This window comes from Lepidochelys olivacea, assembly GCF_965140295.1.
Source record: "Lepidochelys olivacea isolate rLepOli2 genome assembly, chromosome: 9".
NCBI lineage: Eukaryota > Metazoa > Chordata > Testudines > Cheloniidae > Lepidochelys > Lepidochelys olivacea.
Genome location: NC_140419.1, coordinates 88,635,356 through 88,647,334, shown reverse-complemented (window position 1 = coordinate 88,647,334; position 11,979 = coordinate 88,635,356). Strand labels below are relative to the sequence as shown.

Sequence of the window (11,979 nt, the reverse complement as noted above, 5' to 3'; positions counted from 1 at the left end):
CTTTTACTGTGGTTATGAACAGGGATATAGCAAAAAAGCCCAAAATACAATGAAAAACAGAAAAGTATTTTCTCTATTTCTGTTAGTTATGATTAGGCTTGGCAGAATTTGATTTTTGTTTACTTATTTCAATGGATAATATCTGTTTATTTTTAAGCATTTTTTCAATTTTTATCAATTTAAATTTTCAGTTACACAAAATTATGGGGGGGATTAAGTTAATGAGGAGGTCAGACAATTTAACGACAATAGATGTTGAGATTCAAAAAGTTAAAGCTTTATAACCATTTAAACACAAATAATCAACATCACATATCAGAAGATAGAAAGTAAACATCCTTAAATTCTAATAAATTTCAAGCAGCAGTTTTCTTACTTTGTCTATCTGTAAATTGCGGTTATCATCAATGGAAATATTTTTCTTTGCTTTGAAATAGATGTTTCCTGACATTTACTGATAAAAATCTAATCTTTCCAAACCTGGTTATGATAATCTTAGGCATTGCATGGTGGTATAAGAGTCTCATAAAACTGGTATTTTTAATGTGACGTATCTTTAAGCAAAGGGCCTAACTTAAAATGCTACAATACAAATGTTAATATAAACCGAGTGCCTCAGGAAAATCTAAAACTACTTTGACCAAACTATACAATTACAAGAAAAACAGGTTTTTCCCAACACCTTTGGGCAGCACTGAGCCAACATTCTCCTGCTCTGATACCTCAGAAAATCACAAAACTGTGGCATGTGAAATACAGGAGGAATTGGATGCTGTAGGAAACTGAACTGCTTCAATATCAGACCTTTTACAGGTGAATTCCTATGATTGCTGAGAAACTGGATCTCACAGGACTATCACTGAGGCCAGTAGCAAATTAATTTCCTGGGATTAGCTGAATATATTTTAATAGTAACTAGCCATCTAACTATAAAATATCTCCTCAATTTCTGCTCTAATTACTGTTTTCCTTGATCTTCCTACACTTTTCCCAGATAAAATCAGCAAGAGACAGAATACAGTCAATAGACCATTACTACAAAATAAGAGCAGTCCAGCAGGAAGAAGAAAAGACTAAATATGCAGAAACTGGAAGGAAGAGAGCCAGCTGGAGAAGACAAGATCTTTTTTGTGATTGTTTATAAGCAGGATGCAGCCAATAAGGAGACGAATCCATTGTTTGAATTTGGTGAATACAACCACAGATTTATAGCTTATAAGAAAAAAAAGTATGACGTAGCTCACGAAAGCTTATGCTCTAATAAATTGGTTCGTCTCTAAGGTGCCACAAGTACTCCTTTTCTTTTTGTTCTGACATCAGTGAGCCATGAAAATCCTGAGACCACTGTAACTCTAAGCCAGTTTTCATCTTACAATAAAACAGAGTTTATACAGAGAGGAAAAAGTTTATTGACAATAAATATTTTGTCAAATTATAATTCATAATTAGATATGAGATTTTTTTCTCGCAGACTGGAAAGAGCAGAATCAAGCATACTCCTGAGAAGCTGAGGTCCTTGAACAAGCAAATAGACTATCTTCTGACAAGAACGAAGAGTGGGTTTCAACTATGTGAAGTTTTCACTTGCTGCTTTTCTTTCTTTTTTTTTTTTTTTAAGGTGTTTTAAAAAATAAAAGCACTGCATAGGCACAAAGAACATTAGAAAGTTTTTCATTTAAAATTGTATGACATTACTAGTGAATGAAAAGAGGTTATCTGTAAAAGAAATATTATAGTAATTTCCAGGACCAAAACTCACCATTTTCTCTTTATCCTCTTGTTTATTTCCATCAGATTGAAACTACAAAAAAGACATTCATATTAATTGTAGAATTATATGACTGTTAAGCTAGTCTATTACTACTGAATAGGCATAATTTCAAATCAAAGTTATTTCAGAAAAATCTATATCTAATCTAACCACAAATGGTTTAATACTCCCATTTCAATATCTGTATCTTTTTAGCTGTATACAGTATACGACTACCCAACAAATACAAATACATTATATAGAGTAACAATTCAAATATTTGTTTTGAATGTAATATTTTTCACTCAACACTTGTAACGCCTAAATGAAGACTGACTACTCATTATTATATATATATACACCTTAAGGATTTTTTCTTTAAACAATTTTCATTTTAAAGTTCTTTTGAAGGAAATTGAAATTGTAGTGGAAAATGTTGCAATGTATCAGTACTTTCATTACTTAACCCAGAAATGAAAGCAGACATCTTAAATTATTCTTAAGCATTTTATGTTAACTGAAGGGTTCTAGATTCATTTTTATTTCATTATGCTTAAGTTCAAGTGTGAAATATTAGCCCCATTGAAGTTAATGGCAGAACTCCGACTGACTTCAATGAGGCCAAAATTTCACCCCAAAGCTTTTAAAAGATTTAGTCAACATCAGGAATAGTCTCCAAAATCAGGTTTCAGAGTAACAGCCGTGTTAGTCTGTATTCGCAAAAAGAAAAGGAGTACTTGTGACACCTTAGAGACTAACCAATTTATTAGAGCATAAGCTTGAAAAGCATGAAAAAATACCTCCCCCCACCAACAGGACAGTGGGTTTGTGGGGGGGGGGGGGGGGAGGGAGGAGAAAACCTGGATTTGTGCTGGAAATGGCCCAACTTGATTATCATACACATTGTAAGGAGAGTGATCACTTTAGATAAGCTATTACCAGCAGGAGAGTGGGGTGGGGGGAGGTATTTTTTCATGCTTTGTGTGTATAAAAAGATCTTCTACACTTTCCACAGTATGCATCCGATGAAGTGAGCTGTAGCTCACGAAAGCTTATGCTCAAATAAATTGGTTAGTCTCTAAGGTGCCACAAGTACTCCTCTTCTTTCTCCAAAATCAATACACCCTTTTAGACATTAGTTGTTGCTATGGAATTAACACACAGCAAAATTTCAACAACTGAGATGTTCAGCTCTATCATCCAGAGGTTAAACATTTCAAACTATCTGAAGAATTTAAAAATTGTTTATTATTTTAGAAACAATACTAACACTGAACCAACAAGTGGCTTCTGTACTGTGGAAGTACACAAGCATTTGAGCTGTACAACCTTGAGGTAGTTTTGGTTTTGGTTTTTTTGGCTATGCATGGTGGATTTTGTTCTTCTAAGCAATATTAGAGTTGCATACACACCAATGAGAGGGGAGCCTAATTTGTTGATATGGTGAGTGCTGGTTTTGGGGGTAGCCTTGTATAAAATTGGATATCATCCATCTTACTTTACAAAAGTTTAAGGGGGGAGAAACGTCAACAGAGGTCTACTATTCACTTCCAATATTTAGACAATATCATTTGCAAGGCAAAGAGTACACTAATTTGGAACATGTGTGAAGTGCACCTCCTGTGTTCCAGTGCAGACCAGAAAACTAAATCTTAGCACGCTGTGTCGTACTGCTTCATAAATTTAATGTTTTTGGCATAGTAGACAGAGTGCAATGTTTTACAGAGTTCACAAAGATTCATTATGTCAATAAATTAAACAAAATTCTGTTTTATTTAGATATTACATATGTAAATTCTCTGGAGGACCATACTAATACCTATCAGTCCGTCAGTGACTACAGCAGAAAGATTTACATATTTAGAAGCTGTTTCATTCTGATTATTATGTTTCAGATTTGTTTTCAAAACTGAAAAAAATACAAAGCCACCATGAAGAGCAAGTTGATTCATTTCTCAAAGAAATCCACATCCATATATGAAATAATGCTCATTTTAATGGAATAACTTAACTGTATATTATTTTTGTTGAAAGATGTAAATTGACTAAAAGACCACTATCAGTTTAAAAAAGTCACTATTCTGTACACTATATTTTACTGCCGTGTTGGAAAGAGATGGAATATATCTGGCTTTCAAACTATACATTCTAGAATAGCAGAATTTCCAAGCCTGTTATAAAAGTACATACAGCAACTCCTCTAATAGCCACCCTTTGGGAAATAATATCTATTCACATTTTTTAGTCCTCATTGTCCCTCTTATCCTGCCCCACTCCTGTTGCATGTGTATTAAGTTAACAACATAAAGTGCAGAATACTTTACAGTTAAGTTTGAGCACAAAAGCCAGGTTTGCAGAATTAGAAGCCTGGGTTTAACAACTACTGTATGATTAGTCAGCTGGCAGTTTCTAAAAAACCAATATGGTTATAAATATTTCAATCATGTGTATTAGATATGAATGGGAAAACTTCAACAGTTGACATAACATGCCGATTGCAATATGCATTAAAAATAACTTTCCCTATGTTACCTTAACCATTCTGTCCTCACTGTTCAGTTTCTTCGAAGTTCCAACCTAAAGCAAACAGCTATAATGTTGCTCATCCTTGTCATAAGCATAACATTTATGTATCTTAAACTATCATATTTGTATATTTCAAATACTGAATTTTCCACTAAAATGACAAAATAGAACAATATGAAGTGTCTAACATAAGTAAAGAATGGATCTTTGACATGATAAACAAATATGATAGTATATTCTTACATTTGTGAATTACTTTTTCAAACATTCCTTCTTCCCAGAAACCAGGACAACCTCTTCAGATGACTAGACCAATCTAACAGAAAGCACCACAGCCCAATATTCATAGTTGAAGCCTCTCATTAAAAGAAGTCCTTAAATACAGGTATCAATAATTCTACTTTTATGAATCAACTACAAGTCACAAAAATTGTGAACAGAAAAAAATAGGTGAAAGATACTAGGCCACTGACTATGGTAGAACAATATTTAAACATGACACACATAGCTATATCCAATATAGCACACGATACTATATTAATATATATCTGTAGAGAACTTGGTAGTTTATCTTTGAGTTATATGGGAAACAAATTCATTTCAGTAAAAGATCTTGGACAAAGATGACATTTAACTGAATCATGACTACAAAGTTACGTTAAAATTTTAATAAAAATGTACACTTGCACTTCTCTAAGTGATGTACAGTTGCATAATAACTTGTAACGGTCATACCTCAAAATTATAGCATAGAAGACAAATTTCTGATTACATGGAATTTACTGTACAGGTTTATTATTCTATCCAGCTAAGAGTGAAATTACAAGGTTATATTTGCTTGGTAAAATAAATAGGCACTCACTTAATTTTTTGTCTAAATTTCTTAAGTTAATGATAGGCTCATACACAGTAACATCTATTCAGATTTATGCACATGTATAGTATAATGCCAGTTTAACTTCCTTTATATGAGGCTGGCATTACAGTTTTGTTTGATTTCTATTTGCAGGTAGGTGGCCATATTATTACTCACCATGTCAACTGGCATCTTAGAAAACTGGGTAAAATACATTTACTGTATTTCATTTTCAACTAGTCCACCTCAAGAGAATCTGCAAACCATCTGGGTGGAAGGGATTAAAATAAGAGCACTAGAACCAACAAAAACTAACCAGAGGCAATGAGGAAAAAGGTGAGGAGAAGAGGAGAGGATAGAACATAGCCACATTTGAGATAGCCTTCTACACACACTTGTATCTCAGTGTAGTTTTGAACTGGAGCCATACAAAATGGATTATATAAACTGTATTAAATCCCGGTGTGGACACACTAATTCAGAATAAAAGTGGCCTTAATTCAGTTTAGTTTAATTCACTTTAGTGAATGAGAGTGTACACACAGGGGCTTACTGCAGTTTAACTAATCCATTTTGAATTCACACTTTAGTTAATTCAGATAAATGTTTGAGTGTCCCTGAGTAGACAAGCCCTCAGAGGAGTCTGGGTTTCTTACTTCTATGTAAGATAAGTTTGTAAAGAGGGATAAAAGGGTCAGTGGGCTGAGAACTTTAAAAATGTTCTCAATATTCTAATGTGTTATTAGTCAAATAGATGTGATGTTCATTAAATGTGATTTTTTTGCTTCAGTGACTTATTAAGAAAATGAAAAAACACACAAATGCCACAGTTTAAAAAAAAAAAAAAAAAAGGTTAAGACTAATACCTGTCCTCCACTCATGCAGATCTGACTCTTCTAAAATCAGAGCAAATTTTTATGGTAACAACATAAAATTTAAATTTTACAGCTGTTAGCCTGCACTACTACCATTATTATAGGACGCATTATTATGCCTGTTAAGTGTAGTTCTACTCTGAAAAGTGATGTTGAAAAAACAGCATAATCTGACAACTACATGTGTATTTCATGGTCATTTCTGCACAATAGCAGGTAAAAAAAGTTTTTACAGTAAAAGCTATGTTTTCCAGCACTTTATAAATCAGAAAACTCTAGAATCTGGCATTTCGGGGTGCCGGAAACGGGTGGAGCTCACCTTGGTGGTCCTCAGCTAATGGAAGCTGCGGAGCCAGAGCTCGGGGCAGGGAGGTGGCAGTGCGCAGACTCATCTGGCCACGTCTCCGCCTAGGAGCAGCAGGGACATGTCACTGCTTGCAGGGAGCCTCCGACGTGAGCTCCGTCCAGATCCGGCACCCTGAAACCCCTCCAGTGCCCCAACCCCCTCCCCCGAGCCCCCTCCTTCACCCAAACTCCCTCCCAGAGCCCGTGCCCTGCACCTCCTCCACACCCCAACCCCAGCCATGAGCCCCTTAAGTTATCTGGACTTTTTGCCTAAGCAGCAACCTCCATTCCCCCAACATGCCGAATAACAGTGCTTTTACTGTATTATGTTTTATTCCTGTTTGCACTGCACAGACAAGAGAGAGAGAGAGATGGATTCTATTACAGCTCATGCATCAACGGAACTGTTTAAAAAGTTATGCAAGACCAAAGATTCTGCCATCAGAAGTCAGAAAGAATTTTACTATACTGCATTTGTAGCATATGGTATGTGTGTGTACTTCTCACAGTTACTTGTACACAGTATTACAAGATATATAGTTCATGTGCCTAAGGTTATAAAAAATTATTACACTTTTTAAACTAATTTCTAAAAATACAATATCTGATTATTATCCTTGTGCATATATATATTCAAAAGGGGCACTATTCTTGATGCATGTTCAACTGGAATTCTCTCATTTCCCATTTACTGAACGCTTAATTACATAACTTCTAGTTTTGCACTACAAAAAAGTATTATGCAGCAATAAGAGAAGGGGAACTTTTGATCTAGGACACCAAGACAAACCCCTGATACCTATAAGAAGTGCATGGGTTCAGATGTCAGAGAAGCCAGGACCAGGGTATTCTTACAAGTCTCATCAGAAATTACCACCACCACACAGTAAACTGCAAATTCCTCAACCTAAGTACCTTGCAACCCAGAAGGGCTCTGGTCACAGGTTTAAATTTGTGTTTAAAAGAAGTCTGTGTATTCTAAATGAGATGCCAAGACCTGTAAGCAAAATCCTCGGCTTATATGAATTCAGCATTGGCAGTCTAATAGCAATACTCTGCACTGGCATTCAACGCATTTTCATTCAAATTCCAGTCTTCTACACCAGAAGTAGGCAGGAGGGAGATGTGCTAGGGAAGTTGTACTTTTAGTCACTGGGCTTTCTCATTGCTCTGATAAAGGAATAATACCATCCAAGTGGAGGAGGGAGAATGGCAGGAGAAGTTAAAAATTACTGTAATATTATTGCAACTACTACTGGAAATGGAAGATACTAGATTATTCATCTTGCTGTAGTTGAGTCAGCCAGCATTTGATGTTATTTAACTTGTGGTATTTAGCCAATAAGGGTATGTCTACACTGCAAGGTAAGCTCAGGGTTAGTAGAACTTGAGTTAGCAGATCCTGGGTTTGTTAACCTAGGCTTGAGCATCTGTACTCATTTGTAACGCCAGGTTAGGAACTGTTGAACCCTGGGTCCTAATCTGGGGCCTCAGTGGCTACACTGCATTATGCAGGACCCGAGTAAAACCACATTTATTCCAAAATGTGGAGCTAGCCCTTTTTTTAGTGATGTAGTACGGGAAAACCTGACTATCCACCAAACTTGACTGTCCAAAGGACAAAAAGTCAGCCCGTAGGATTGTGGGATGCTGTTGGTGGATTTCCAGAGCACAAGTCCATTGGGAATGTGTCTACACTGCAAAGTAATTGAGTTTTAACTCTGGGTCCCAGCCTGACTCTGGCTTGGACCCTGCATCCCAATGGGGTCCTGGGACCCTGAGTCCAAGCCCTGGGTTAGAGTTCGAACCCTGAGCTTACAATGAAGTGTAGACATATCCTAAGAAAGTACAGCAACCAGTGAAAAAGCAGGAAGAAGAGAAGAAAGGAGTGGGCAAGCCACTAATTGTAGAGTGCAAAGATGCAAGTCACACCAAGTTTTAAATATTATTCATTTTCACTTTTAAGCTTCAACTGTTTTTATAGTTTTGCACTAATGACCTGAAAGATGAGGCAGGTCAGCGAAGTAGCCAAACCTGTACTGTATCAAACAGAACATTGCTGGAACAGAAGCAAAAACAACCCAGGGGCCTTGACATGATCTGAAGGCTACATTCCAAGAGAGTAATACCAAAAAACTCCCCTTTGCCCTTTTTAAATAAAAAGATCACTATATAGTCTTGACACTCACTTAGTGGAAAAGTAAGGTCCATGGCCAAAATAGCACCCAAAAGGGTCCACTTTAAAAATAAAGTGAGCTACTTTGGGATTTAGAAGGTTTCATAGCCCTCTGAATTAAACCCATCCCTGTCAGCAGCATATGAGAGGTAGCCTATATGGCTACCGTATGGCAGCATCATGGTGGCAGTGGAGGCAGTCAAGCTAGAAAATAGCAGCTCTTCAACACATCCAACCACCTGGATGGGTTTGATTTGGCATCCATTATTACTTTCACTGAAGGGGAGAGAAAAAGCACATCCCCCACTCTCCATGATACCTAACAGATGGGGAGAAAAACTTTTTAAAAATGGTCCCATATTGGTTTATTGTTCACCATGGCCTTCAGGATGACCTTCACATTTTTCCAGTGCAAAAGCTTCAAGGAAATTGTATAGAATTTCTTCATAAAAATCTATCCACACAAAAGATAACATTGTAAAATAGTTATAATAAAGGAGATCAATGGGTGGAAACAGCAAAGGGAGACTGTCCTTTTAAAAAATGTTCGGACATTTCCTGTTTCAGCATGTGAACACATCACTAGTATTTAATAAATTATCTTTTGCTGTCATCATACAGGAATAGTATGTTTCCATCAAAAACTTTACACAAGTTGCTCTATCTTACCAACCTCTTTCATAAATGCTTTTCCTAAGCGAACCACTTTTGCAAATAAAATGGGATCATGGGAGAGATGAGGACCAAGATAACAAAGCATGTTGAACACTTCCTTCCTCAAATCTTCAAAACTTTCTGCTTGTTTTGGGGCTCTCTTATTTTGCAAATTGGAAATTGGTGACCCTTTAGCCCCTTTAGGTACTCCAACTCTGTGAAAACAGAAGTATAAAATTTCACATTCTACATGAGGACTATTCACTTTTACAGTCAGGACAAACAATTTAGTTTATTAGTTAACTGATTTTAGTTACTATGGTTCTATACTATTTTCTCAGTGGTTTTTTCAATGCAACAGTGTATTATAGTCTTCTGGATTGATTTGGTGAAATTTTGGCCCCACTGAAGTTAGTGGGAGTTTTGCCATTAACTACAATGAGATCAGGATTTCATCCCCAAATCCTCTTCTTATCAAAGGGACTCTGTTACTACATAATTAAATAAACTGCAAGATCACTATCAGTGGGTACAAAATATTTTAGAAAATCCTCATTTTTAATATGGTCAAAAACCCACACCACATTAAATAAATACTGTCTTTAAAGTAAATCTAAGTACATTAAGTGAAATACTCTTATTTTAATAGAACTTGTCCTTTGAACTGTCTAATATTTAAGATTTGCTTTAATAATCAGAACAGGACTGGGTAACAGCATTGACCTGATCTACATCAAAGATGAACATTTATTGTTTGCATGACTCTCAAAAGAGTTTAGACTAAAAAAGGTTATTAAAAAATAGTAAATAGAAATGCAGTGAAGTCATTATTATATACAAAACTTGAAAATTGCTTTACCAGCTAAACATATTAACATAAGATCAGAAAGATACCGTACACAAATATTGTATTTACTGTGAGTGGCAGAGTGAGATATGTCTGAATCAAATTATGAACTCCATTTTGGATTAGGACATCCATTTTGTGTTATGTGCTGAACTCACATCTAATGTTGCTCAAGGGTATTATGATGTATTCCAGTCAGATATCCTACCCAGGAGCGTTTGATATCTTGTTAAAGGACAATCTCTAAGAAGCCATTGAAGGTCTCTCAACTACCAAGCCATCCCCCTGAAAAAATGGACTCAACACAGGAGCACAAGGAAGGGATCAGATAAAAAGTCTGAACCCAGGAATGTGCCCTGTAGATACAGAGCTAGGAATAATGATTAAACTCAATGAAGATCCAGATGGCTTATAGGCGCATGGTGCCCAGCAGTTGGATCAACTTATAACAGACTGGTGATTGTCCATTGTTCAATTAGCCAACATGAATCAATTCAGCCTTAAATACACATGTACAACCCACACTAACTTGACTAAGAGTTGCATATATGTACCTATGTATATGTATATATACAGGATAGAATAAGACAAAGAGGGAAAAATCAACAACTTGATCTCTTATACATTTCTCCCACACCAAAGTTATACACAGACACAAAACATTTGGGTTGGAAGCACCTGTTGAATTATCTAGCCTATCACCCTGTATCAGGACAGAAATGCTTTGATTAATTGTAAAATATATCTGACAGATGGCTACCTAGCAAAAACCTTGATAACGCCAATGATGGCAATTCTATAATTTCATATGATAGTTTACTGTATTGCCAAACTTTTAAATAGATATTCTAAACCACTGGCTTTCAAACTGTGGGGCATCCCCCCGGGATTGCAATAGGTAGGCACAACTAAGGGGCTGGCAAGCAGTGTCGAGCAAAGGCACCTTCAAGTCAGCCACATCCTCCAGGACACGACAGGCCCCACCTGGTGACACCATTACGAGGCTGTTGCTATTGCCTGACTAGAAATTCTGTGGCGCATGCATATTGCAAGGGAGCCACATTTGGCAGGAGTGGCAGGGTTCACTGCAGCTGTCGCCTCACACTATCAGAAAGCAGCAGCAGAGAAGAGGCAGAGTTTCCCCAGCATCTGCCAACAGTCTCTCAGGGTTCAGCAACAGATAAAGGATGGGGCAGCTGAGCACCTGCTCCTGATGGGTATTTTTAGTAAAAGTCATGGACAGGTCACGGGCAAGAAACAAAATATCACAGCCTGTGACCTGTTTATGACTTATATCATAAATACCCCTGATTGAATATTAGGAGGGAGCATTGTCAGGGGGGAGCCTGTGGCACCAGCAGCGGGGGGGAGGGAGGGTATTGGGGGGGGGGGGGGGAAGAGAGCCCCAGGTGAGCCCATGGCACCAGCCGCCAGGGTGTGGAGAGAATGTCTCTCTCCCCTGGCTGAGGGAGAGGCACCCCACCCCTGGCTGCAACCCAGCCCCAGCACGGACCTGCCGTGGCCAGGGGAGAGGCGCCTCTCCTCCTCCCCAGCCCAGGTACTGCTGCGGGGAAAAAGAGCTGCAGGGAGTCCTCTCTCCTTGCCACAGCCCCTGGGTAGCCTGCACCCCAAACCTCTCATCCCCGGCCCCACCCCAGAGCCCGCACCCCCAGCCAGAGCCCTCGCCCCCCACCCCAACCCTCTGCCCCAGCCCTGAGCCCTTCATCCCAAGCCCCACCCGCCCCACCACAACCCTCTGCCCTGAGCCTCCCCGCCACACTCCGAACCCCTCAGCCCCTTCATATTGGTGCACATAACAAAATTCATTCTGCACATGCATGGAAAAATTAGAGGGAACACTAGCCCTAACCATTACTTATTAGAGCAGAGTAACTGTCTCATGTATATTACTTACAGAAATTAGCAAGACTCCAATACAGTATTTGATTC

At 37.8% G+C, this 11,979-nt stretch overlaps 1 protein-coding gene across 2 annotated transcripts in view; it reads right to left on the bottom strand.

Annotated features, from left to right (window-relative positions):
• Nucleotides 1–11,979, bottom strand: part of THOC2 (THO complex subunit 2) — a 111,986-nt gene that overhangs the window by 57,688 nt on the left and 42,319 nt on the right. Inside the window, exons 12-14 of one of the 2 annotated variants that reach the window (XM_084639968.1) lie at nt 9,202–9,397; nt 4,283–4,327; nt 1,760–1,801 (exon numbers count right to left, since the gene is read on the bottom strand). In XM_084639968.1, coding sequence (XP_084496094.1) covers nt 1,760–1,801; nt 4,283–4,327; nt 9,202–9,397 — 283 coding nt within the window. The remainder of the gene's footprint in view (nt 1–1,759; nt 1,802–4,282; nt 4,328–9,201; nt 9,398–11,979) is intronic. The other variant, XM_084639969.1, reaches the window with a different exon arrangement.